The following is a 27,145-nucleotide window of genomic DNA, read 5'->3' as shown; positions in this document are numbered from 1 at the left end:
CCACTGCCCCAGAGCCTTTCTTTTCATAATAACATCGGGCAGGGAACCCAGGGGCACAAGGCAGGTCTCTCAGCCGTCCTCCTCGAGGATGTGTCACTTGGCCCCTCAAAGCGACAGAGGTGGCCTGAGATGCAGCAGCAGGAGCCGTCCTGGGCGCCAGGCCCCCCATCGGGCCTGCTGCCTCACTTGTAAAACCAGGAGATAAGCCTCCAGCCCTGATAATCTGGACGTGGGAAACAGGGGCGGAACCTGTGCCAGCCGGGATCCTCACGGCTGGGTGGTCAGTGAGCACAGGCATTTGGACCCAACAGCTGGCGGCCGCCCAGGGAGTCAGATGGCCCTGCCCTCCCCCGCCCCCCAAACTCACCGGCCTGGGGTGTCTGCTCAGGACCAGCCAGGGTCAGGCTGCTGTCAGACATGTGGGCTCTGAGCAGGGCTCCACGGGAGCTCTATTTCCGGGCTCTGCCCACACCCCCGCCCCAACTCCATGCTATTGGAATGACAGTCGCCAAGCACCGGCTCTGTGCTACTGGACACGGCAGTGACCAGGACAGCCCAGCCCTGCCCTCCTGGGGCTCACACTGCAGCGGGGAGACAGTGATACGGCAGGGGAGCCTGGAGAAGCTCCACGCCGCAGACCCCGAGGGCTGAGCCCAGGCCCGGGGGATAGAGGACCCCTAACCCCCATCCCAGGGAACACAGCCCTTTCTAGTCACTGCGATCAAAGTCGGGAGAGCTGTGTCGGGAAGCCAGTATCCCAAGGACAGAAGGGGATTACAGGACAAGGAGTGAGGGTGGAGGCCTGAGCTGGGGAGCGGGGGGCTGGACCCCACTGACCTCCTCCACCTCTTCCCATGACACGCCTTGTCGCTGGCGGGCAGGGAATCAGGTCACCTGCCTCAAAGGCAGAGAGGCAGACCAGTTACCACAACCTGAGCTCTCTTGCCCCGCCCACCGGCCCACGATGAGGAGGTCCTGGCAGTCCGTTCCCTAAATGGTGGGGGTGACCTATGGACAGACAGGGAAACACACGGGGTGGGAAGGGACCTCGACACCCCCTTGCTGCACAGAAAGGCAGTGCTTGGCTGAGGTCCCACAGCAAGTCCACAGCCAAGATGGGCCTGCCCCTGACCCCCACGGTCGGCCTGCACTCCCGCAGGCTGTAGTTCAGGGCTCTGCAGACCTGGCAGGAGGACACCAGTGGCAGACTCGGGGCCCCCTCCTGTCCTCTATTCCTCCCCCGTCCTGGGCTGCTTGAGGGCGGGCCCATCCGGTCCCCGAGGCCTAGCATCACCTGCCCTTCCTTCCCTTGGTGCCGCATGCTGGGAGCACCAGGGGATAAGGGAGCACCCAACCAAAGCCATCTCTGCCCTCACAATGCTCACAGTCAAGGGCGCAAGAGTACCTTCTGGCCCACAGATAACCAGATCGCTGACCTTCTGGGGGGAACCAAGTGAGAGGGCCAGGAAAGAAGGGTTTGCTGGTACCTGAGGACAAGCTAGAGCCGTGAGAGCAAGGCAGGCATTCCAGGACAGGATGTGGGGAGCGCCCGGCAGGCTGGAACTGAGAAGAGGCCATCGCACTTGAACGCAGAGAGGACACGGGCAAGGGAGGGCCCAGTCATGGTCAGTGAAGGCGGCGGGGGCCGACCTTGAGAGCTGTTTTAGGGATCCTGCATGGGGTGTGAAAGGCAGTAGGAGAAATGGGCCATAAGCCTGATGTGAAGAAACAGGGTTCGCTTCTTCGGGAATGGAGAGAGGACGTGAGAACAGGCAGGGCAGTCAGGACTCCGTCACCTGGTGCACAGTGGGGAGAGGCGGTGGCAGGGGATGAACGAACGGATGGATGGATGGCAGCGTGGGCAAATGATCCAAATGACCCCATGAACATCTTCCTTGGTCCCTGCTCCCTTTCGGGCCCCCAACTATTCTGAGGCCCAGTCCTGGGTTAGGGGCCAGAGGCTCCCAACCCGGGGCGCTCGTCAGCAGACCCACTGTGCTCGGAGTCCCTGTGGGCCTGGGGGTGTTCACTGGTTGGTCTCCTTCGTGCAGCCAGAGGGAACAGATGCGGTTTCTCACGGTGTTCCTGGGTCCAGTGGGGGGAGATGGACCCAAACAAATAACAACAGCGTGAGGCGGCGTCACGGGAACCCGGGAGAGCAGAGCAGCGCTCTGTCTGGGGACGACGTGTGCGACAGTGGGGGGACGTAGGGCAGAGGGAACCAGGGTCTGTGGATTAGACCAGGGGTGCTGGGGGTGCCGGGGGATGGACGGGGATGGACACCGGCTTGGGAAGGGCTCCCCGCCAGGCTCAGGGGTGCGGCCTCTTTCCTGTGGTGAGGAAGGAGGCCTGCCTGGGAGGCTTTTGGGGAACAGAGCAGAGGGTGAGTCCTGCTCCCTCTGGTTTGAACACGGCTTCTCCCTTTACTGTCTGTGTGGCCTTGGCACCTGTGAGCCTCAGCTTTCCCTCCCGGCTGCTCTGAGGATTAAATGAGTAGAAGCACCAGAGAGCTTAGATCACCCCACCATGGCTGTCACCATCATGGCCATCCTGAAGCCTGACCCTCCACAGGCTCACTTCCTTCCCTGGCGGGGGCCGGGGGCTTCCATCTCCCGGCAGCCCTGCCCTGCCTCCCCCACCCACCTTGGGGCTGTGAGGAACCCAGGGGGTTCAGCTGTGAAGGTGCTGGCTTCGCACAAAGGGGAGGGCCGCTCCAGCGGCTCCCCCACCACACAGCTGACGGCAGCTGGCAGGAGGCGATGGCTGTGGGGAGACGGAGGGGTGGGCGTGGGGCGTTAAAGTGGCTCACGAGTCCGACCCCAGCGGGTTCCCACCCACCCGATCGGGGAGTACGTCCCAGCTGGGATCCGACAAGGCCTCCGCAGCATCAGACCACAGGACTCCCACCCCAGGCTTCTGCTGGAAAGGGAGAGGGCGTCAGGCAAGTCACATGAGCCGAACGGCTGTCAGCAGACACTTTCAAACCGCCACCCCCACCTTAAGGCAAAGGCTCTAGAGCTGCTGCAGAGAGTAAGGAAGGGAGTGAGAATAACTTCATATAGAGTGCCCACTGGGTACCTGCACCCACCACGACCCATCACGGGGAGGGCAGCTCTGGGGACACGCAGGGAAGCCAGACCAAGCCGGGCTCTGCCCTCGTGGAACTGCCTTCCCAGCGGGGGGAAAACAGAAGCAAAGCACGACAGTGTCGATCATTCCTGGGGGCACCCGGCCTTGGAATCCCCTTCCACCTGTCCCACCCTAACTGAAGCACCAGACCCCCACCTCCTGTTGAGCTCCACTGAGAGGAAGTGGCCCTAACAGAAGCACAGCCCAGCTCAGGGCGGGAGTGATGCGGGCGGCCCGGGAGCGGTGACGTCAAGGACCCCGCATTCTCACCACGTCTGCGGGGGCTATGGGGTGCTCCTGGCTCGGAAGGCTGGACCTGGCTCCCCACCCAAAGCCAGGAGGCTTCGAAACAGACTCCTCTTCTGCCAAAACAGCTCCACAGACGAGCAAACTGTGACCCAGCAAGGCTTCAGGACGTGCCTGCGTTCACGCAGCGGAATTCACAATCAGCCCCGGGTCTCGGGCTGGTCAGCCTGCTCTCAGAAAGGAGGAGCCAGGGCAGGCTTACCAGGACACGGCCAGGTTCAGCTCTAACAAGCCCTTACTGAGTGCCTGCAACAGCTAGTTACAGGTCCAGTCGCCTCCCAAGTTTCTCAATCCCCACACAAAAGGGGGTACTGAGGCAGAGAAGCCAGGCGACCTCTGGACAGAGGGCAGAGGTGGACTGGCACCAGAGTGCCTCGAAGCCCGAGGCCTGGGCTGCCTCGTGTTACCACAGCTTCACAGAAAGAGAGAGGGGCCCACTGGGGGCTCTGTGGTCTCCTACTAGAAACTGCTGGGCCAGTTTCTAGTAGGAGTTCAGAATTTCCTGATCTTAGAAAACCACCACAGGATGCCTCCTCTATTATGTTAGGCCCCAGGTTTTAGAGCTCTCTGGGTCTGGGAAGTGTGGGACCTGGGGGACTTTACAGGTGAAGCCAGCTGCTGAGGTGGCACAGGGGAGGCAGCGTTAGCACCTAAGTGCACGAACCCCACCCCCCCCCCCACGGGCAGGAGACACGAACCAGGGCGGGGGCAGGGTGGAGCTCAGAGACCGTGGGGACAGCACCGCAGAGCAAACCTTCTGGGGAGGGGGAGCCTCTGATAAATCTGATGATTAAATCAATCGAACAAATGCAAGCACCTAGCCGCTGCAGGGCTTCATGAAGCCGAGAGCCTACAGGCTCGCGGCCCCGACCCTGGTCTGGGTCTGCAGGCCACACTCCCAGAAGGTTCTGTGGGAAACAGCGGGCAGGCCCCTACTGAAAACCTTCTGCTGGTTCCCTGCCACCCTCAGGCTAACAGGGCCCACGAGGCCCACCTGGGTGGGTGGCCCCTGCCTTGCTTCTCCAGTCTGGCCTCTGACCCTCCTGCCTCCACCTCGGCTCCAGGAAGACTGGCTTTTTTCCTCCTCCTCTGATGTGCCTCACTGGCTCCACCTCCAACCCTCTGCACTTCTTTCAGCTGCTCCTCACCTGGCTCGCTCCAGTGATTTCTTTAGGCCTGAGACGGCCCCTTCCCCAAGAAGCCACCTGTGCCTTGCCGGTCAGCTCCTCCCAGTCAGGGTCCTGGGCACCCTGATTTGATTAGAACTGTTTACAGTGTGACTCCCTCACTCAACTGTGACCTCCACAGAGGCAGGGCCTGCCTTCTTCCCCGACCCCTAACACCGGCAATTACTAAATGAGACGCTGCGCACGCCTTCAGGGGGGGTGACCGAGCATGCACCCCGTCCTGACGCTGGGAAGCACAGGAGGAATTCGGGCCAAGGCGGAGGACAGAGGAGCAGCGAAGAGCTCCCAGGATGCTTGAGCTGTCCAAGAACCACAGAGATCCCCTCCTGAGTGCCACCCAGCCGATTCCTTCACTCAGGCTGTTTCTCATTCCTGAGCTACCTAGTGAGGCTGGAATGGTCATCTCCATCTTACAAAGGGTTATGGGTTCAAGACGAAGAAATCATGCAGCAGGCAGAAGCGAATACAGCAACTTACTAAAGCTCACGCAGCCAGGACTCGGGGGCGAAGAGCGCAGGCCCCCAGCCACACTGCCTAGCTTTGTGACGACCTCCGGTGAGTGACCTTGCCTCTCTGTGCTTCCAGTACTTCATCTACAAACCGGAAAAAATAGCACCTGCCTCCCGGGTGGCTGGGAGACATAACCGAGACACCCACTCAGCCCAGCGGTGGGCGCGTGGGAGTAATGAGCGGTGACCAGGGTCACCCGGAGAGCAGGGGCCTCGGCTTGGGCCCCTCCATGCTCCATTGCGGCAGGCCACCCACCCAAATCCCGTTTCTGCAGTTTCCGCAAGTCAGACGCTTCAGTGTGCTCTAAAACAAGTCTGCGAGGCCAGCCTCAGCCACCCTTGAACTGAGGTCTGAAGCTGAGCCTTGGGACTGAGCGCCAGGCAGCTGAGCTGAATCAGGGGCCCTGAGCAGGACAGCCAAACCTGGCCGCCTGGGGAGCTTTCTAGAAACACAGATTCCTGGCCTCCATTCCCAGAAGCCGCCCCCGTCATGGCCAGTCCAGTCCAGGGCGTCTGGCTCCATGGTTCTTAATACTTTTGGAGCCAAACGCCTGTGAGAGACAGGAGACGCCTGTTTCCCAGAAACACGTGCACGCACTTCCGACAGCCCCCCGGAGGACCGAGTGCCAAGCCCCCAAGTCGTGGGGCCTGGCACAGGCCCATCAACTCATTTGAGAGGCTTTCTCCCCAATGCCCCGGTGGCGTGAGATCTGACGGAAAGCCTCACTCCTCTGCCACTCGCCCACCCTCCTGGGCGCCAGACGCAGGTCATGGGGGTGACCCACAGTCCTCACCCTTGAAGAGGGAAACATGATGCGAACACAAATAAAGCCCTAGAGGTGGAAAGGAGAGCCAGCCGCTCCCCACACAGGCCCGTCCACCGAGTCAAGTTCCCACGGGGCTTAGGGCCGGGGCGCCGGGCCATTCTACAGAAGGGACTGGGGCTCGGGGGGCAGCTGGAACTTGTCCACGGTCATGGCCAGTGTCTGAGAGGCTGCGGCTAACACTTCACATCTAGACCCTCGCTGCCCTTGCTGCCTCTCAGCTGGAGGCCGAGACAGGCTGATTGAGTTTCAGCTCCGAGAGGCTGGGCAGCCTGCCCAGAGTCACCCAGCTTGTCACAGACAGGATCATCCCTGTCAGGGATGTCAGGGCACTCTTCTGACAGATAGACCGCAGGGTTCTGATGAGGGACACGCTGGAGGAGAGGCGAGTGCAAACACACAACAGAGACAGCGCAGCACGGAGGGCAGGGGCTGCAGGCGGGGGCAGAAGACTGGCGACGACAAGAACAAGGCCCCCCAGCACTCCCTGTGGACACTGTTATCTCACCTTCCTCATCACCCTTTGAGGAGGGACGACTGTCAGCTGTATCTCATAGACAGAAATATCATCACGGACAGACAGAAGGATGGCCCAAAGTCACATGGCAGAGTCTATGTGCCAACGCCGGCAGTAGGAGGTGAGGGTGGGCCCTGACGGAAATCTGGGGGAAGCATCAGAGCCGCCCCCTACAAGGGCACTGGCTCCTCCCCAGCCAGACCGCCCACCACTCAGGTAAAATGAGCCATTAACCAGCAAGAGAGCCTCTGTCCACTACTGACGGGTACCTTTCCACCTGTCAAAGAAGTTTCAAGGACTCAATTTGCAGCACAGGTTTCATTGAGAACAAACAGGAAGGTGTTTCCACCCGCTCTGATCCTCACTGAGGAACACGATGGCCACTGTCCCCACCAGCCCCTCTCCCCCATCCCACCCCTGAAGCTCAGGTGGCGGAGCTGGGCACGTTTGGGCCCCCTTCACCCTGCAGATGCCTCCACTCCACGTGAGGAGTTTCCCAGGCGGCAAAGCTCCCCTGCCCCTACTCCAGGACAGACTGCACAGGGTGGAGGTCAGGGAGCGGGGAATGAGTCACGGGCAGGACTGCATGGAGGGGGGAGACAGCCGCCCAGACTGTGGCCAGTGTCATGTGCTCCCTGACGCCTGCCTCGCCAAACCCGGTCTCCTCCCCACACAGCGGTTAGCTGGGCCTCAGGTCACTCCTGCAGTTTGGTCTGAAGAGTCCCTGGTACGAGACCCTTAGAGGAGCTGGGACCTCCCACTATGGATGGGGCTTGTGGCAGGCTAGCCCCTCCTCCATGGGCGCCCACTTCCACCCCCCAGGGAGTGTGGGGTGCACATGGGCCCTAGCCCCGCAGTACGGAGGTGGCCTCCTCTCCAGCTTCACAGCACGTCCACTGGCAACCGGCTTGCTGCAGAGACCCTGCCCCACCAGGTCCATCCCGTCCACTCAGACATCCTGGAGGTCAGATCAGCAGGACAGGGCTCACAATTTCACAGATGAGGAAACAAACCAGCTCAGCGAGAATAGGGGCTGTGCCGGAGCCACAGCACGCTGCGGCTGGGGCCGGGCAGGGAGCACACCCCGGCGAGACAGACCCCAGGTGTGGCCTGGCCTCAGCCCTTCTGAGGCTGCACGTGCCCCTGGTGCTCATTCGGCCATGATCACCATGTGTCTTTCAAGGGGCTGAGCGGGAATGAGGATGGACACTGTCTGCTCTCCCATTCCAGCGGGGGAGAGAGACCACCAGCACGAAACAAATGTCGATCTTAACAGCAGCGGCCTTTAGTGCAATGAGGCAGACAAGCAGGCCCCCAAGTTGGGGGCAGGCGGGGACATCATGTGACATGGGAGCCAGGAATGGCCCTTCTGAGCACTGGGCTGGGTTGAGCCTCAGGAGGCAAGAGACCCTCCCGCACCACCTCCCTCCTTCAGATGTCTGGCCTCCAGGAATCCCCCAACACGTGACCTCTGACAGGACCTGACAGGGCTCTTGTCTTAGGCAGACACCCCCAGAGGCTCCCACCGAGCTGAGCTCCCACCTAGCCCCAGACCCAGGCACGGCCCACCGCAGCCGGAGGCTGTCAGGCCTGGCCGAGCTCTCCTCCCAGGGCAAGGCTCTGCTGACTGGACGCCTGATGCTAGGGCCCAATTTCTCCAGTGGCTGCTTGCTCCCAGCCCGGGGCACTCCGGCACCTCGGGCCGGGGCGACTTCTCCATCTCTGCGATGGAAGAACAGCTTCTGAATGACCTCTTCCAATTCTGATGCGCCAATTCCTCCCTAACCCTTGGCCTTGGGGTCGTGTCACCAGGGCAGGCCCCAGCATGACCCCTCCCTCACCCTTCCCACCAGGGCCGCAGCTCAAATGACACCCTCTCTGCTTTCCCGTGGCTTTTCCTCCAGCAAATCTCCTGCCCCTCCTCCAAGACCTGCCAACCCCTCCCTGAAGCCCCCAGCTGAGACCCTCGATCTCTCAACTAGGCAGCCCCTTGGCCCAACTTTCCACAGCCTGGCGAGTCTCTGAGTCCCAGGCCAGCCAACAACTCCACTGTCCTCCACAGACACAGGGCGAGTCACCGGCCAGCACCATCAGGCCTGCCAAATCCCATTGTCCAAACTCACCAACTTCACCAGTGAGCCTTCCCCTGCCTGGGAACTCCTTCCCCTGCCACCCAACTCTTTCCCTCGCAGGTCGACCTCAGCCCCTCTCCCTGGCCCAGACAGACCCACTCTCCCCGCCCTCCCGTAAAATCAACCCATTTCTCCAGGTTATCACCTCTCCATCTCAGACCCACTGATGCTTTTGGAGAGTGAGTGCAGACCAGTCCTGTCGTCTCTCCTGCAACTTCCAGGAAGGAGAGACTCCCACAGCCTGGGAGCTGTCACCACCTGTGCCTCTTCCCCGGGGTGACCAGTCAGCCACCATCCTCTCAACCCCTCCCAGCCAGGCACCAACTGACCCTCCTGCTCAACATTCTGCCCCTCCAACCCCCGCTTTCACTGCCTCTTCACGACTGTCCATGAGACATTAAAAAAAAACCCAACCAACCAAAAAAAACACCAGACTGAATCTGCCTGGATAACAGCAGGTGCTATTTATGTGGCAGGAACTTACAAGGACTATCTTATTTAATCCTCACAACTTCCCCACAGTAGAAATTAGCACCTCCATTTGCAGAGAAAGAAACAGGAGGCTCGGAGAGGAAAAATGGCTTCCCCACAGCCCAACAGCTGCTAACACACAGCTGCTGCTCTTCTGGGAACCTGCGGGCCAGAAACTTTCCCCTACTCCCACCCCGCCCCCGGCCCGGACTCTCCAACTGCCGCCGCCGCCACCACCACGTTCCGGCCCACAGACGGAACATCTTCCCTCCCCCATGGGCCCAAGCCCACCAACGGACTGGAAGCTTGTGAAGCAGGCCCCCCCCCCAACTCCATGAACCAACTCCTCCAAGCTGGCCCCTAACATGACCAGTTGCCCCTAATGTCACCCCTAAAATGACCAACCATAACTGCAGCTTCATGAAGGCTCATCCTGGCCGACCGCTTTCCACACACAGCCTTATTCAGTCCTCTCTGAAACCCCGTGACATGGCTATTCTCACCCAGTTACAGGTGGGAAATCGAGGCTCTGAGGAGTTAGGAACCCAGCCTGAGGTCATGCTTTGGGTAAATGGGACTCAGGATTGAGCTGGAGCCCAGGCTAGCCACCATCCTGCTCTGCCTCTCCAGCTCTTTCCCTCCTCCTGCTCTGAGCTCCCTGGACCGGATGCTGTATCTGGGGCCCATTCCCTCTTCCCTTCCTCAGCCCTAGTCCCCCAAGCCCTGCAACCTAACCTATCTTGAGGGCTGAGAGCCCAGGGGCTTGGCTGGCTCCCAAGGCCAAGAATTTTAAATTAATCACTGTCTCTTTAACAATAACTGGCTGGGGAATTCCCTGGAGGTCCAGTGGTTACAACTGTGCTTCCACTGCACGGGGGCCCAGGGTTTGACCCGTGGTGGGGGAACCAAGATCCTGCATTCCTTCCCTGGAGGTCCAGTGGTTACAACTGTGCTTCCACTGCACGGGGGCCCAGGGTTTGACCCGTGGTGGGGGAACCAAGATCCTGCATTCCGTACCGTGCAGCCAAAAGACAAAACAAACAAAACTAACTGGCCAAGATGGCATTTACGGCCGCTCCTCATGTGTTCAGCTTTCAGTTCCCACGTTTCCCATCCTCACATCAAAGTCATCGATTTCTCCACTGCCCACAGACTAGCAACATTTCTACCTCTCTCCCCAGGGCCTACAGACCAACTTCTATAGACCAGGCTCCAGGCCTATCCCTCTCCTCTTCGGCTCCATCCCAGCACGAGTCCCAGACCTGTCCGGGACTCAACCCTGCCATCCATCTCTGGAGCGACTTTCCACCTTCCCAGCCCTACAGATAAAACACACTCCTCCAACTGCTCTTCAGTTCCAACCCAGAGCCGACCTTCTCCAGAGGACTTATAACCTATGCAGTCACTCTCCCCCACACCTTGAGCCATCAAACTTCTCTAGCGCTCTCACCTTCCACCGACAGCAACTCCAATGCTTTCTCGGAGCAGGAGGGACGGGGGCAGGGGAAACAAAACAAGGACAACCCTCCCAAAGCCCGGCTCCAAAGTTCCTCTGCTCCTGAATGACTGACAATGTTTTGCTTCCCTTTTTTTTTTTGGGGGGGGGGGGTAGGGGAGGACAGGAAAAGGAGACAGGCGGTGATTTTTCTTCCTAATGCCAAGATCGAACACCTCCTTGCACTATCTCAACCAGCCCCAAACTGACCACCAACTCTGCTCCTTTTTCTGGAAAGTTTATTTACCTTGCCTCCCTTTCCCAATCCCGGGACTGACTGACTCCTTTACCGCTGACTCCAAGTTTACTCCTCTTCCTCCTTTCAGCCAAGGAAGTTGAGTCACATGACCAACCGTTGCCCCAAGGCTAGCAGACCGACAACTGTAACCTCTTTCTGTCCCCATGGGCCCATCAAACTCCTGCAACTGCCCTTTCGGCGATAATGTTGACCCACTCTTTCTCCCCTGACTATTCTATCCTTCTCTGAGGGAACTATGAACTCAAAGGCTACCGCCCTCCTAATCAATCTCCCAAGTCACTAAACTTTCTTTGATTGCTCACCGTCTGAATTCCTCAAACGATCACCATCAGCGTCCCTTGGGGAGGGGAGAGAGGGAGTAGCAAAAACCAGCAATATTCACCTTCCCAACCCAACAGCCACTCCCTCTCTAACACCCTCCAAGCTCTAAACTGACGACTGTCTCCTTAAATCATTAGGGGCAACTTATTGAGCTCCACCTCTGTACTGGTCGCCGCACCGATTCCCAAGTCCCCCACCAGCCCGCCCCCGCGCTCCAGCCGTGTCTACCGTGTCTCCAGGGGTCTTTGGGTTCCACGGCTCCGGACACGATATCTTCGTCGGAAGGGAACGTAACGCGCTTGGCCGCAGCCTTGAGGCGCCCGTCGGCCGGGGGCGATGCGGGGCCGGGAGACGGGGCCTCTGCGGGGGCCTCCTCGGCTTCGCCGTCAGCGCCCGGCCCGGGCGGCGCCTCCTGCGGCGGGATCTCCATCGCCGCCGCCGCCGCCTCCTCACGGGGGCCCTGGGGACATGCCCCGGGCCCCGGACTTGTCTCTCCGGGCCCTCCCGCCGTCCCGGGGCATGGGCTCAGCCACTGCTTCAGGCGCCGACTCCGTCCCCTCTCCTGGTCGTCGTAGTCGTCGCCGCCGGGAGCTCGAGCGCGCCTCCCCCGGGCCCCGTGCGCGTCTGCTCGTTCGCAGCCGCACTTTCGTTAAGGGCCAGTGAGCCTGCCGCGTACACGGAACGGCAGAAAATAAATTTAAGTTATTTTCAGGTAGAGTTGTCTCGTGCGTTGTTAAAGCGCGTACCAAAAGGCAGAAAGAGCTACGGGAAAAAGAAACGTGAGTAGTGAATCTGCAGAGGCGGAACTGCAGAATACGAGGGGCGGGGCGAGATGGACGCCGTCTCCCGGAGCAGCGCGCAAGCGCGAACCTAAGCCGCCCCCCGCCCCCCGCCTCCCCGCTTCAAAGTAGATAACTAACATTCAGGCCCTCACACATTCGTCACGAGCTCAGGCAACAGAGAAAGGGGTGGAGGTGGTAGGAATAAAAACATATGCTTGGTGAGTCTAGGCCAACTGATATGGAGAGAAGTAAAGGGATGGAGAACTTGAAAGGCTATAGGAGTTGTGTTGACTATATGAGTACAGGTGATGGATGCTGACAGAGGGAACCTCTGCCTGGAGACAAAGCCTGTCTCCACTTGCTGGTTAGGCTCCAGCTTTCCATTTGCAGACTGTAATTTCATCAATGACCCTCTTTGGATGTTGTAGTTATACAGACAGTAAGTCGTGTCGGGCTCTTTTGTATAAATTGTATTTTATATAAACTTAAAAACGAAAATATGAGCCCATAAGGAGTATTCTAGCCCTAATTTAGCTCCTTTTTTTTTTTTTAAGAAAAGAAAAAACTGGACGAAGGAAGAAATTCCGAAAGCAAGGGACGAATCTTCCAACCGAAATACCCGGCGATGGAGCAGGTAGATCACCGAGCCAGTAGCGAACTAGCACGAACTCAAGCCACGCCCCTACAAGGGCTGACTCAGTCGTTTACTATTCGCCCCCGCACTTTCTCCGTTCTATCCCAGCCCAACCACAACCCTGAGTGGGCGGAGCTAAAACCCAAAAAGGTGACTTGGGGAGGAGCAAGTGACGTCGTTGCTAAGGCAACTCGAAATCTGGGCCCAGAGGTAGCGTTGTGAATGAACGAACGGGAGCCGAGGCCCTGCACAAGCTTCATTCAACTTCAGTGGCTGCCGCACTTTGGCCACTGAAGATGACCCAAGGAAATCACATCCATATTGAATGGAATCTTCACTTACAAATCTTCACCTCACTTCAAACTGATGGGACTTACAGATGGGGCAGAAATTACTTTTAAAAACAATCTGCTGAGGGAATTCCCTAGAGGTCCAGTGGTTAAGACTCTGTGCTTCCCCTACAGGGGGCACGGGTTCAACCCCTGGTATGAGAAGTAAGATCCCAGCGTCATGGCCAAATAAATAAATAAATCTGTTGAAAGACTGCTAGTAATGGGGCTAAGTAAAGTGTGTGAAATAGTCAACCAGGCTACAAAGCCAGGGTTAAATGGAGAAGGGGCAAAGTTTCACTCTAACCCTTAATCCCCTTTTTCCCTGTTGCCATGCAGGGTTCCACCCACCTAAAGACTATCCACCCAGAGGCCAGACCATGGGAGGGACCTCTTGCATGTGACCATGTGACCCAATTCAACTCACTCCCCTCACTGTATACAAGCCAGCCCACCAGAAAAGTCCAAGTCTCCCAAGTCTGGCATCCAGGTCACACCAGCTGTTCCAGACTAGCAGTGGTCCAATCCCCACATCTTTATCCCAGCTCCTCCCACTCCCTGGACATGTCTTCCCCTTCCAGATCCAGCTCCACAGGATTCAGCCTTTCGATAGCCACCCTTTCACTCCCTAAATCTGGCTCAATCCCTATAGGCTACATTAAAAAGAGAAATAAAACAAGAAGCAAAGTTTCCTGAGATAATTGATTCCTTGGCAGGAGAGAAGCATTGGGGAATATTTCCAGGGTGGCTGAACTTTGCACCCTCTTCAATAGACAATTTCCCATTAGGTAATCTGCCTTCCTTTATTCCCTCCCTCGGTCCCAAATCTTCAGGAACTGGCATGGAACCCATATATCTGTAGAGCTGAGAGTTCTGTGAGGTAGAGCATTCCTTTCAACAGGATGTAGAACCCATGGAGTTGCAGAAGTTTACTGACTACACCCTGGATGTCCAGAGATGTCAGAGTTGCTTGGAGCTTGGTGCAAATTTCCAAGGGGGTTCGGAACTCTCTGGGGCCCAGAGGTCCGAGCTCAGGAGCATACGGAGCCTGGGAGACTGTAGCTACGCCCAAGGCAGAAAGATGAACACGATGAAGTCTTTATGGCTTAAAGGTGTATGAGATAATGTCACTACACCGGAGCAGTGCTTCAGCCTGCACGCCTATTGGAGTCTGCAGCTGCGACACGTAGAAGTTGGCCACGTCCAGGTCGGTGGCTCCGAAGTGGGCGATCACCTGCACGCCCTCGTGCAGAGTGAAGCACACCTGGCGCCCCACCATGGCCAGCAGGCTGCGGAGGTAGCGCTCCCGCAGGGAGGCTCGAACCTGCTGTTCCCGGGATTCCCGAGACTCTAGAGGCTCCAGGACTTCAGGGACTTCCGGCTTCAGGGGGGCTCTGTGTCCATCAGGAGCAAAGCCTCGGTTCAAGCCGTCAGGACCCCGGGGGAGCCGGAGCACAGGCACAGGAGTGGCCAGCGGAGTCTGCATTATCCTGGCTGTTGGGTGAAGAGGCAGACCAGGGAGTCATTAGCGGAGTGTGGAGCTACAGGAGGAGGGGGCTGGGGGCAGAGGCCTATCTATCCCATCTCCACTTAACCTGTCCAAAACCCAACTCCTAAGTCCCCCTTCTAAAATCTGTGCCATCTGTCGGCCAGTCACCCCCCTTCCCAGGACCTAGCACCCCCGTTTACAAGGTCTATGAAAGCAGGGCCTTTGCACTGCTTTTTAAATTTTATTTTTTAAGCTTTTGGCTGTGCCACCCAGCCTGCAGGATCTTGGTTCCCGGACCAGGGATCGAAACCGTGGCCCACTGCAGTAGAAGTGTGGAGTCCTAGCCACTGGACCACCGAGAAATCCCCTGTACTGCTTTTATCCCCAGTCCCTAGCAATAAATACTTGCTAAAAGAACAAGCCCTGACCTCTCTCACAAACAGCCCATCCAATCCATTATTTGTGGAGGAGGGCGTGGCAACCCACTCCAGTATTCTTGCCTGGAGAATCCCCATGGACAGAGGAGCCTGGGGGGCTACAGTCCATGAGGTCGCAAAGAGTTGGACATGAATAAAGGACTAAGCACAGCACATTTCCAAATAAATTCCCATTCACACAGGTGTCAGCTCAAAAGGGTGATTTTTTTTAAGGGTGAAATTTTATGAGTCATACTTATTTTAAATAAATAAATGAAGAAGTAAATAAAGGGAGGAGAGGGGAAAGTCCTTACCATACGTTTGAGAAGGCCCAGGATATCTGCAAAGTCTTCAAAGTACCTCCTCACAAGATATTCCTTGTAAAGACTTCAGAGTAACTTTGCAGTGGAGAAGCATGGTAGACACTACTCTAATGTTGGCATTAAAATCAACATGTACAGTAATGGGGCAAACGAACACCAAGGGCATCCTGATATAACACACTCAGGACAGGGCACCCCTTCCATGGTGGTCCTGCCAAAAATGGATGACCTCAATCTATTGAGGCAACTCAAACTGAGGGGCATTCTACCAAAAAACCAAAAAAAAAATTAGCCTGGCTCTTCAAAAACATACAGATCATAAAAGGCAAATGTTGGGGCGGGGCCGCAGGCAGTCCCCTGGTGAGGATTAACCAGTGGTTAGGATGTGGTGCTTTCCTAAGAGTATGTGTTAGTTGCTCAGCTGTGTCTGACTCTTTACAGCTCCATGAACTGTAGCCCGCCAGGCTCCTCTGTCCATGGGATTTCCCAGGCAGGAATACTGGAGTGGGTTGCCATTTCCTTCTCCACGGGGATCTTCCTGACCCAGGGATTGAACCCACATCTCTTAGGTCTCCTGTGTTGGCAGGCAGAGTCCTTACCATCTGAGCCACCAAGGAAGCGGCCTGGGTTATCCCGGCTTAGAGGACTCTAACCAGGTTATCCCTGGCTAGAGGCGGCAAAAAAAAAAAAAAAGAAATGCTCAGGGAGAAAAATATATATTTTTAATTTAAAAAATATATATATATATTCTTGAGAGTCCTTTGGACAGCAAGGAGATCCCACCAGTCCATCCTAAAGGAAATCAGCCCTGAATATTCATTGGAAAGACTGATGCTGAAGCTGAAACTCCAGTACTTTGGCCACCTGATGCGAAGAACTGACTCACTGGAAAAAACCCTGATGCTGGGAAAGATTGAAGGCAGGAGGAGAAAGGGACAACAGAGGATGAGATGGTTGGATGGCATCACCGACTCAATGGACATGAGTTTGAGTAAGCTCTGGGAGTTGGTGATGGACAGGGAGGCCTGGCGTGCTACAGTCCAGGGGGCCCGCAAAGAGTCAGACACGACTGAACTACTGAACTGAACTGACTGATTCACAACCTAATAGTTTTCACTCTGTCCAACATCTCAGTCTAGCTACTGTCATTTCCCGCCTGGACTACTGGGGTCAGCTCCTCACTGGACTCCTGATTCCACCTTCACCCGCTGCCAGTCTGTCCTCACACACAGCCCGAGGGACCCCATTAACACCTAGGTCAGATCACATCCCTCTTCAGCTCAGAGCCCTCCCCTGGCTGCTGTCCTGCTCAGAGTCAAAGTCAAAGTAAAGTCCTCACGACAGCCCTCAAGGGCCTGCATGCTCTGGATCCCGCCCGCGCCCTGGCCTCATGCCCCACTTACTCTCTCCACCCGGCCGCACTGGCCTCCCTGCTGGGTCTCCAGCACACCTGGCGTGGTCTCTTCGTGGGCCCTGGTACTGGGGTTCCCGCTGCCTGTACCGCCTTCTCCCCGTTCCCAGAGCAGCCTGTCTTCAAGATCTCCCCTTCAGCTGCCTTCATCTGAGTCGGCTTCCTCACTCTTCAGAAGCACGCCACTCTCTTACACGTGATGTTGTCTATTTACTGGTCTGCTTATGGTCTTTTTCCCTGCGAGATGGGCTGCCTCTGCTGTAGCCCCAGCTCCTGGAACATGGCGTGGCATACAGACCAGACTCCTTAAATACTGTTTCTGCTGCAATGAATGGAATGGAAATTGAGCTCTCAGGCCTGCTTAGGTGGGTGACCTCAAGCAAGAGACAGTTTTCTCATTTCCTCTTCCACTGGGTGGAGAAATGGCACCAACGGCCGCCTCCGCTCGTTATCAGAAGGCAACAGGCTCGGGCACCATAGGGCCATGACCTACACGCCAGGTCCTCCCTAGTTACGCTTGAATAACAACTGTGTGAGTATCGCTACTGCTGTGTGACCTAGGGGAAGCTGCTTACCAGGTCTGTGCCTCAGTTTCCCCATCTATAAAACAGACTGACAAGAGGACCAACCTGACAGGGCTGCCACAGGGACTAAATGACCTAACAAATGTGAAAGTTTAGCACTCGCCTGTAACATATTACATGCCACTACACTGAGGTTGGGTTTTCTTTTTTCAAGTATAGTTGTTGTGCTAGTTTCAGGTATGTAGCAAAGCAATTCAGTTATATGTGTGTGTGTATATATATATAAATATATATATATAATTCAGATATATATATATTTTGCTCTTTATATATAAATATTTTATATATATAAATATAATATATATTATATATAAATTATATATAATATATAATTTAAAATATAAAAATAAAAAATAAAATATAAAATAAATATATCATATATATAATAAATATAAATATTAAATATATATATATATTTTGCTCTTTAGTTGCTAAGTCATGTCCAACTCTTTGTAGCCCCATAGACTGTAGCCTGCCAGGTTTCTCTGTCCATGGGATTTCCTAGGCAAGAATACTGGAGTGGGTTGCCATTTCCTCTCCAGGTATCTTCCCCACCCAGGGATCAAACTCATATCTCCTACATTGACAGACAGATTCTTTACTACTCAGCCACCAGGGAAAACTATATGTATGTATATATATATATCTGCTTCTTTAGATTCTTTTCTTTTATATGTTATTACAGAATATTGAGTATAGTTCCCTCCTGTGCTATACAGTAGGTCCTTGTTGGTTATCTATTTTATATATAGTACTGTGCATACGTTAATCTCACACTCCTAATTTACCCTGCACCCTGACCACTGCGCTGATGCTGACTACATGTAAGGAGATGCTGGCATTGTGGGCAGGAGAGAGGACCTAAGTTTCAAGCAGTGCACCCTTCCCCCTGCTTCAGTCCCCTCCTCTCTAAAGTGATTCACTGAAGTGACTGACATGAATCAGGTACCCAGTGTCCCATCCCAGGGCCACTCACCGTACAGAGGTGATTGGGATTGTCCTTTTTCTTGTGAGGCTCTTCCTGGCTCGGCAGCTCAACTGTCAGCTCCTTGCAAGAAAGGATCCTGCAGAGAAATGAATCAGCATTTCTCAACTTCAGCTCTAAGTCTGATCTCACACCTCCTCTGCTCAGAGCCCTCCCATGGTTCCCACTCCACCTGGCCAAAAGCATAAGTCCTCACTCCAAGGCCCTATCACCTCTCTGATCTCATCTCCTTCCCTTCTACCCTGTGGTCACTGCTGTCAGTCCTTGAAAATGCCAAGCACATTCCTGCCCCTGGGCCTTTGCACATGCTATTCTTACTGCTTGGAACCTTCTTCCATACATGAGACATATATATTTCCAGATACATGGCTTGCCTTCCTCCCTTACTTCACTCAGGTCACTGCTCAAACATTCCTTCTTACAGGGAGGAAAATAATAGCCCTTTCACCTTGCAGTATCTTTTTTTTTTTTTCCCCACAGCACTATCACTTCCTGACAGTATGCATTTACTTGTCTGCCTATGTGCCATCTGTTCTGCCACAGAACGTAAGCCTTTGGGAGAAGGGACATGTCTGATTACATCACAAGGGCTGGCAACCAGGGGTCACTCAGTAAATATTTGTGGATCCCTGTTACCCAAGTGCCTGCTCTGCGCCTGACCCACGCTGGGTGGTGCTGGAGACCCAGCTGGGAGCCAAAGAGCCTGGCCCTACCGTCAAGTGGATGACACACCAGGGCTCCAGAGAGTGACACCAAGAATAGGCAGGGCTGGAATGAAGGAGCCCGGGGGCCTCATGAGCCCAGAGGGGACACCTGGCCCTGCCTGGGGAGGTAAGAGGTGGTTTCCAGGAAGGGGCTCAGGAAAGAAGGCTGACATTGGAGCAAAGACCAGAATGGAATGAGGAATTGAACCATGAGGAGATATGGAGGGGAAAGCATTCCAGTTTGAGGGAACAGCAAACTGAAAGCCCATAGAAGGGTGACTGGGTGACACTAAGGAGGCCAGTGTGCAGGAGCTGGGGGCAGGGGCCTTGAGGACTGGGGTATCTCTGAGTAGAGGAGGAGGAGGGTCTGACTCACAGGATCCCTCTGCCTGCTGCACAAAGAATGGACTGTGAGGGGCAAGGGGAGAAGCAGGGAGCCCAGTGAGGAGGCCACCTCGAGGGGAAGATGGAAGATGACATTATCTGGGGCAGTGAAGCAGGGCGGGGAGAAATGATTGGATTAGGCTATCTCTTGAGGGTTGAGAGCCCTCACTATTTGCTAACGGACTGGGCAGAGCCAAGGAAGACTCCCAGGTTTTCACCTGATGGGCAAGACCACAGTGAACAATGAATTAATGGGACTGCTACATGTTCATTACTTCACCACAGATGGCTGCAAATGAGATTAAGGGATATGTACATTTTCTAATGTATCTGACCACTGCATTCCCAATTTAGTCCAGGGTCACCAGCCCCCAGAGCTTTCTCCCAGCACTTGTAGGTTAACACTTGAGTGTTTTAGGAGAAACACTCCCCTCTAGGGCTCATGGGAAATATGCAAGTTGCCAAAGAGTTCTGTTAAATTCCTCAGTAAAACAAAATTAAATTAAACATGGGCCAGCATAGGCCATGTTTTTGCTACTAGGGAGGAAAAAAAAAAAAAAAGATTTGGTCATACCTGCACAATCCCCATTTTACCAAAGAGGAAACTCAAGTTGGGTGATGCCAAAGCATTTACTGGGTACAAGCTGGTGACTGACAGGAAAAGGGAGCAAACCCAGGTTGGTCTGGTAACAGTCAGGGCCATCACCCCTGCCCTATGCAAAAGGGCAGTTTTTTCAGTCAGCAAAGGAGAGCCACTGAGGTCTGGGAGTGACTTGATAAGAAACTGGTCTGAGAAAGGTCACATAGGGTGTGCCCAAGACAGCAAAAGCAGGTATTCTTCCTGGTGACCAAGCCGAGAGTCCTTAATCCTATCAGTCTCCAAGCCAAGGATTTCCTGCCCAGGTTTCCGGGGAGGGGTGGGGGTCGGGGGAATTGGATCCCATTCCCCACTAGAAAAACGAAAGTGCCCATCACTTTAGTTTGGACAGGGGCAGGAGATTCACAAACTTCCATCCTTGGGGGCCTCAAAGTTCACTTTCTAGAAAACAGGAATGATCGGCTCCGTGGACAAACACTTAGCTAAACCTTCAATGGCCAGGGTTGGGAACCAACTGAGCTACCAGGTTAACAGCGAAGACTCTAGACCGAATTCACCGAGATACTGACCAGCCTACAACCACCACCCCAAGGGCTGGCCCGGTCTGGATGCAAATTAGCTAAATGGGGCGTCCGGTGAGCATCTGGACACCGAGCGCTGAATCCCCCCGCCCCCCACCAGGGCCGGTCAGTTTCCTTTCAATTCCGCCCCGGCCACCCGTCGCTCTCCTTTTCTCATACTAAGTAGGTCCTCCCGGCCCGCAGGCGTCCACTCCCCACTCCGCCCTGGGCTGGACGTTCTTCCTACCTCCCGACACAGATTAAACGAACGATTCTGCTCCAGGAAAGGCCGGAGTCTGAGGACTGCAGCCATTATTACTGTTATTATCGTCGTTGTTATTATTTTCCCGAGGGGGTGCATTCCGACCTCCGAACCCCGCCCCCCCCCCCCCCCCGACAACTCACCCCTGGCGCGGGGACGTCTCCGCTGCTGCGTTGGGAGTGCAGTCCCACCCCAATGCAGGCGTTCGGGGACTAGAACTTCCCAGCAGCCGGCGCTGCAAGCGCGGACCCGCCTCTTTCCGCCGCTCGGGGTCTTGCACGCGGGTGAGCGTCCCGTGCCAGGACACAGGAGCGGGATCGTGCTCGCGACGCACCGCTCTGAGATTCACGGCGGCTGGCGCCCCTACTTCCGCCGGCGCGCCGCCTGTAGAGGCCCGGGCAGGCCGCGAGCCTCCGAGCCTGGGTTCCGCCAGCGCCGCCGCCGCCGCCCCACGTGGTCGCGGGCGGGCTCGCGGGCTCGGAAGCCAGCACAGACCCCGGGCGCCACCCCGCCAGCGTCTTGACCCTGCGCCTAGCTCTTGATCTACCAGTCTGCGAGGTGTGGACGTCCAGGATGTCCATTTTACAGAAGAAGAAATTAGGGCTCCTCTCGTCTGCTTCAAGGCACGTGGGACTTGGCACCCCCACCCCCTACACGTGCACACTCCTACCCCTCACCTCCGTTCTGAACCCCACCGTCCCTATTGAAACCTTGAGATCATGCTTTCAGCAGCCAGGCACCAGGAAAAAGCCTTGCAGAGCAGCAACTGGGAGAGACCAAAGGCGGTCATTTTGCCCTGCAGGACTCCCCACAGCCCGTTTTACAAGGGGAAACTGAGGCCCTGAAAGGCAGAATGTCTGTCCTGAGTTGGAAACGCACTGCTCTGAACTCAGAATTCATTCTCCCCCACAGTTTCACTAAGGGGGAGGGGGGGGAGTCTTGTGGACCTCGGCTTCCCACTGGATCCCCAAGACCCAGTGCCTGGTACAGAGATCCTCTGCAGATATATTTTGGGAAAAAATGCATATAGAAGGAGCTCAATACACAATCTGTTAACTGAACTATGAACCATTAGGAGCTCTGTTCATGAACAAGATGGATTTGGCTCCGTCTATCTCAGAACCTACATTCTAGGGAGATTGAGAGAGCTCCAGGTGGTTATTACATGAACAAATACACCGACAAGGTCCTTCAAGGCTTGACAAGTATGCAAAAGGAATAAAATAAGGGAAATAAGATAGGGGGTAGCAGGTTGGGGGAGCGTCTTTAATTGGGCCGTCATGGGAGGTGGCATTGAAGAAGAAACCACCTCAGGTAACAGATGGGAAACCTGAAGCCCAGGAGGGAACTGGGGACAGATGGAGGTCATGGAGTGTAAATTGTAAGGCCTTCAGCAGGGTGGGGCTCTCTTAGATCCTGTGGTCAGGGAGGTCCTCTGGTCTTTGGAGGACGATTGAGCTGAGACCTGAATAACAATATGAAGGAACCCTCAGGCTTGCAGTGGCACTCCAGGAGATTAGCATGTGAAATTCCCTCAGTGTTGGGCTGAGGACACAGCCGGCAGGCCAGAGCCAGCTGACCCTGGCCCTGACCTCTGGGGGGTGGGTGGGCTTGTGTTAGGGAGAGGGGAGATAGGAGAGTAAACAAACAGTTCTAGATGGTGATGTGGTCGTGCCAGGAAGAAAAGAAAACTTGCAAGGTTGGAGGGTGGGGCAGGGTGTTGATGCCACTTCAAATAGCGATCAGAGAGCAGCTTTGACAAGGGAAGTTGGAGGAGGCCCCAGCGGAAGGCGGCTATTGGTTGGCTATTTGGTTTTAATGGCGAGTCCAGGTCTCGGAGCAGTGTATGTGATCACGACCCTCCTGGGCTCCAAACCCTCCTAAGGCTTCTGTCTCAAAAAACCGAAGACTTTAAAGTGGTCAAAAGATGTCCCTGGAGCTGACCTTGTTTTCTCACAGAACTCCGTCAATACAGAACTTAATTTACAGAACTCGAATACACAGGCCTGGCATGGGGAGAAAACTGAGGTCCCAACCCCACCCCAGTAATCCTGTCCCTTTATAACCCTTCCTAGCTCCGCCCCCCTCCCCCCATGGCACTTGTCGTGGACGGCACTTCATATTTTCCTTAGTTTCTCTTGTTGAGACTCTGACTTTCTGAACGAATAACCTGCAAAAGGCCAGGGTTATTGTCTCTTTTTCTACCCTGCTGCATCTTAGTGCTTAGTCCAGAACCTGGCACATAGTAGGCGCTTAATCCTTGTTTGCCCAAGGAATTTTTATTGTAATGCATTCAGTGGAATAGGTCAGATTACTATCAGGCGCCTAGCTAGAAACTTGGCCCCTACCATTTTCTCGCTTGGGGGTGTGAGTGGGCACCTTGTGCCTCAGTTTCCACCAGCCCGGAAACGGGGTCAGGAATAGCTGTTTCTGTGCGTGGTCGTGTGAACTCGTTATCTTTAAGATATTCAATCATTCAGCCAAACTCAGGGGGCACGGTCCTGATTGAGTTTGGCTGAGGGTGGGGCAGTCCTCTCCCGGCAGGCCCCGCCTCGGTGGGCGGAGCCACGGGCCGGGCCAGCACGTGTAAGAGTTCGCTGCGGGTCGCCGCAGTCACTCACCTGGGCGCCTCGGTCTGAGCGCGCACGCCTCGCGTGTCCTCCGCCCGCCAGTCCGTCAGTCCGCCTGCCCGCGACCCATGTCCCGCCGCAAGGCCGGCTGCATGCCTCGCCGAATAGAACCCTCGCCCGCCGCCAACTCAGACGACGAGATGGAGATGCGAGACCTCGTCATCGACGTGAAGCCCGAGCCGGACCCGCGGCCCCTGCAGGCCCCGGGGTTAGGGCCCTTCACTCCGAAGGAAGTGCTCGCGCCGGAGCGGTTCGAGAGCGAACCCCGCCACTGCCCCGGCCCCGTGCCCGCCGGCGACCTCATCCACGCCCTCGGCCTGCGCAACCAGTGGGCGCCGTGGACGCCGCTGTCCCTGAGCCCTCACGGTGAGCGCCCCCTACCCCAGCCCCAGGCCAACCTCCCTCCCTTCTCTCTCGGGTGGGACCTTCTCGGGGCACCGACCCCCGGGCTCCCCCCCCCCCCACCACCACTCCCGGCCCCTGCCTTAATTTCCTGGCCAGGTCCTGGCCTCCAACCTGCCTTTTGACCTTCGGGTTTCCCCTCTCCCTCGGAACCCCCAGGCCCCATCCTGGCCCCACCCCACGCTCACCACCCGCTTCCTCCCTGCAGACCGCCAGCCGTGGACCGACAAACACCCAGATCTGTTGACCTGCGGCCGCTGCCTGCAGACCTTCCCGTTGGAGGCCATCACTGCTTTCATGGACCACAAGAAGCTGGGCTGTCAGCTCGTCAGAGGCCCCAGCCCCTGCCAGGGCTCAGGTGAGTAAAGCCGGGATGCAGTCACCGATCTCAAGTTCAAGGGCCCGGCTTCCTGTGGGAGAGGGGCTGAGCTGGACAGGCGGGGCAGTCAGCACTACTTCCCCTTTCTGGCTCCCCACCGGGTGCAGCCTAGGCGTGGCCAGGGCCTGCCCTGTCCTAGGGCTGAGACTAGTGGTGTGGGGGGTAGGTGGGGGCGGGGCTGGGCAGGGGAGGAGGGCCACCCACAGGGTGTGGCCAGCCCCAGAAGACTGGTCTGGGGATTTGCCATACACACACCCCCAATCTGGTTTCACTTCTCCTTCCCCTTGGCCAGAAATAACTGGCCAGGTGGCTGGACCAGTGTGGCAGTAGGGGGGACCTCTGGGGAGGGCAGCGGCCTGGGGGAGGGGAGCCGAGGCCAGCTGGACTGGGGGTGTTGTCACCCCCTTCCATTTATTTATCACTTCTCATCGAGGTGCTGGGCATTTGCTTGGAGTCGGGGAAGGGGCTTCTGGCCTCCCTCCCTGATGGAATCTCCCAGCCTTGCATGCCAGGAAGCCCCTGTTTTCAGCCAGGTCCTGGGTGTCTGGATACCTGGGCTCCCGGCCCTATTAAATTAGGAATTAAAACCCTTCACTTGGTACTAGACGTGTGGCGAGCTGAGCTTTTGATCAGCATCGATTGTGGATCGCATGCACAGCTCTGGATTTCTATCCCCTGTGCCATATGCCCCTGGGATTTTTGAGAAATGGAATTATATTCAGGGCTGGGCCAGGGAGAGGGTCCTGCAGTGAGAGGGGGAGGGGGGATTTAGATTGCAGCAGGGAGGCTGGCCCGGTGGGCAAGGGTGGGGCTGTGATGGGATCATGGGAACAAAACACTCCTAGGTGCTTGGGCTTGGGAGAATCGTGGACACGATGGGCTTCCCAGGTGGCTCAGTGGTAAAGAAGCCGCCTGCCAAGCAGGAGATGCGGTTAGATTGATCCCCAGGTCCAGAAGATCCCCTAGAGAGGGGAATGGCTACTCACTCCAGTATTCTTGCCTGGGAAATCCCAGGGACAGAGGAGCCTAGTGGGTTACAGTACATGTGGTCGCAGACTTAGTGACTAAACAGTTAATGCTTATAGAGGGCTTGATGGACCAGAACTCTCAGCTATTCTCCATCTGAGGTCACAGCAAGTCTAAAAGGGAGAGGACCCCTAGGATCCCCGTATTCTAGCAAATGAGGAAACTGAGGCTCAGAGATGTGTATTTCTTGCCCAAGGTCACACAGCTAGGGGGCAGGGGAACCAATTGGAAGTCAGGACAGGCTGACTCTTTCCAACCCCCACCTGTGCTCTTGACCTTGGTGTTACATCCGGAAAGCTACCCCCATCCAAAACATAAAGGTAAAAGGATAAGGGGACCATGGATGGAACCCAAGTATTTGGGGCCTGGCAGAGACACCCAGTTATCAAGAGCTGTTTTTACTAGTAAACCAATCATTTTTCCTAAAAAATTTTCCTCTCTCTCCCACTCTTCGGGATTTCTGGATTGAAACCCCAGCTCTACCCCTTCCTAGCTGTGTGACCTTGGGGAAAGGTCTCTTTGCCTCAGTTTTCCCGTCTGGAAAATGAAAGTCTTCTTTCCTAAGGAAAGTTGTCAGAGGGAGCTGCGGGTGGCAGGTGCCCAGCATGCCTAACTGGGTCAGGCCTTCGTGACCCCAATATAAGCTAGCACTCCTCTATCCATCCCTCTGCTCTTTTAACGTTTTCTTGAAGACTTTTCAAACACAGAAGGAATCCCCAAGGCCTCATCTACTTCACAGATTTTCCTTGCTCTTTGTCCATCCCGCTCTCTGCACACCTTGCCCTGGGAGGGCGGGGAGCCTGGCCTCTTCTTTCTGCTGCCTCTCCCACATCTAATGTCCAGCTGGCAGCCGTGAACTGCAACTGCTCTGACTTGCCAATCACACTACTTCCTGGCCCTTCTCTTACATGCAGAACACGAGGACCTGAAGGCCTTGAACTGCCTCCTCTGTGGCCGACAATTCACGGGAGCCTGGAAACTGCTGCGCCACGCCCAGTGGGACCACGGACTGTCCATCTACCAGACAGAACCAGAGTCCCCGGAGGCCCCGCTGCTGGGCCTGGCTGAGGTGGCCGTGGCCGTGTCGGCCGTGTCTTCGGTGGTGGGACCCGAAGCCGAGGTCAAGGGCTCCCGGGTGGGGCCCACCCGGCGGAGCCCCACCTGCCCTGTGTGTAAGAAGACCCTCAGCTCCTTCAGCAACCTCAAGGTGCACATGCGCTCGCACACGGGCGAGCGGCCCTACGCTTGTGATCAGTGTCCCTACGCCTGCGCCCAGAGCAGCAAGCTCAACCGCCACAAGAAGACCCACCGGCAGCTGCAGCCCCAGAGCCCCTGCCTGGCCGACGTGGGTCAGGAGCAGGCCTCCACCGCCCCTCCCGAGCCCGCTGCCCATGCCGCAGCCCCCACCAGCCTCCTCCCATGCAGAGGAGGAGAGGGGGCCGGGGCAGCGGCCACGGCAGGGGTCCAGGAACCCGGGGCTCCTGGTGGCGGGGCTCAGGCGGGCCCTGGTGGTGACGGCTGGGGCGCTGACACTAAGGAGCAGAGAACGGACCCGGATAAGAACCAGAAGACATCACCCAAGAAGACGCTGAAGCCGGCGGGCAAGAACCGGGGGCCGGGGCCTGGGGGCAGCTGCGAGTTCTGTGGGAAGCACTTCACCAACAGCAGCAACCTGACGGTGCACCGGCGCTCGCACACGGGCGAGCGGCCCTACGCCTGCGAGCTCTGCTCCTACGCTTGTGCCCAGAGCAGCAAGCTCAACCGCCACCGCCGCATGCACGGCCTGGGGCCCGGTGGGCCCCGCTTCGAGTGCCCCCACTGCTGCGTGCCCTTCGGCCTGCGGGCCACCCTGGACAAGCATCTGCGGCAGAAGCACCCTGAGATGGCTGGGGATGCCTGAGCAGAGGAAATGCCCCCTGCCGTCCAGGGCACCACGGTTACCCACTTTTGTGACCTATTCTTCCCTTCAACCCATGAGTAAAGCCTGCCTGCAGCTACACGTGTGTTTGGACTCTGGTTTTCTTGGGGTGTCTGCTGAGGTGGGGCGGGAGGCTTCCCTCCTTGGGGTGGACAGCTGGACAGACCGGTTTGGAACGA

The 27,145-nt window shown here is 56.4% G+C and overlaps 3 protein-coding genes across 6 annotated transcripts in view; 1 reads left to right on the top strand and 2 right to left on the bottom strand.

The window, feature by feature from the left end:
• The window catches only part of PPP1R37 (protein phosphatase 1 regulatory subunit 37), a 37,153-nt gene extending 25,289 nt beyond the window's left edge, over positions 1 to 11,864 (bottom strand). The window contains exon 1 of the mRNA XM_043437950.1: positions 11,379 to 11,864. Coding sequence (XP_043293885.1) covers positions 11,379 to 11,580 — 202 coding nt within the window. The 5' untranslated portion in view covers positions 11,581 to 11,864. The remainder of the gene's footprint in view (positions 1 to 11,378) is intronic.
• A 1,945-nt stretch (positions 11,865 to 13,809) lies between these two features.
• Positions 13,810 to 24,028, bottom strand: GEMIN7 (gem nuclear organelle associated protein 7). Of its 4 annotated transcripts, none has more exons than XM_043437953.1 (3): positions 23,892 to 24,028; positions 18,095 to 18,182; positions 13,810 to 14,389 (listed from the first exon to the last, which is right to left on the bottom strand). In XM_043437953.1, the coding sequence occupies exon 3, from the start codon at positions 14,379 to 14,381 to the stop codon at positions 13,995 to 13,997; it is 387 nt and encodes a 128-aa protein (XP_043293888.1). In that variant the 5' UTR covers positions 14,382 to 14,389; positions 18,095 to 18,182; positions 23,892 to 24,028; the 3' UTR covers positions 13,810 to 13,994. The 4 variants fall into 4 exon arrangements, with proteins under 4 accessions (XP_043293888.1, XP_043293889.1, XP_043293887.1 ...); XM_043437954.1 differs by lacking the exon at positions 23,892 to 24,028 and adding an exon at positions 23,233 to 23,364; XM_043437952.1 differs by lacking the exon at positions 23,892 to 24,028 and adding an exon at positions 20,755 to 23,218.
• Positions 23,310 to 27,045, top strand: ZNF296 (zinc finger protein 296). Its single transcript, XM_043437951.1, has 3 exons — positions 23,310 to 23,607; positions 23,852 to 24,001; positions 25,963 to 27,045. Exons 1-3 carry the CDS (start codon positions 23,310 to 23,312, stop codon positions 26,946 to 26,948), a joined length of 1,434 nt encoding a protein of 477 aa, XP_043293886.1. The 3' UTR covers positions 26,949 to 27,045.
• The last annotated feature ends 100 nt before the right edge of the window (positions 27,046 to 27,145 follow it).

The sequence above is a fragment of the Cervus canadensis genome, chromosome 18 (genome assembly GCF_019320065.1).
Source record: "Cervus canadensis isolate Bull #8, Minnesota chromosome 18, ASM1932006v1, whole genome shotgun sequence".
Classification (NCBI taxonomy): Eukaryota; Metazoa; Chordata; class Mammalia; order Artiodactyla; family Cervidae; genus Cervus; species Cervus canadensis.
The sequence above is the reverse complement of the archived record's forward strand: the minus strand, read 5'-3'. Positions and strand labels throughout refer to the sequence as shown.

Excerpts from the sequence above, each read along its gene's own strand:
- GEMIN7 (XM_043437953.1), bottom strand. The coding sequence starts at position 14,381 with ATGCAGACTCCGCTGGCCACTCCTGTGCCTGTGCTCCGGCTCCCCCGG.
- ZNF296 (XM_043437951.1), top strand. The coding sequence starts at position 23,310 with ATGTCCCGCCGCAAGGCCGGCTGCATGCCTCGCCGAATAGAACCCTCG. Across the intron at positions 23,608-23,851 it reads GCTGTCCCTGAGCCCTCACG|ACCGCCAGCCGTGGACCGAC; the intron begins GTGAGCGCCCCC and ends TCCTCCCTGCAG. Across the intron at positions 24,002-25,962 it reads CAGCCCCTGCCAGGGCTCAG|AACACGAGGACCTGAAGGCC; the intron begins GTGAGTAAAGCC and ends TCTTACATGCAG.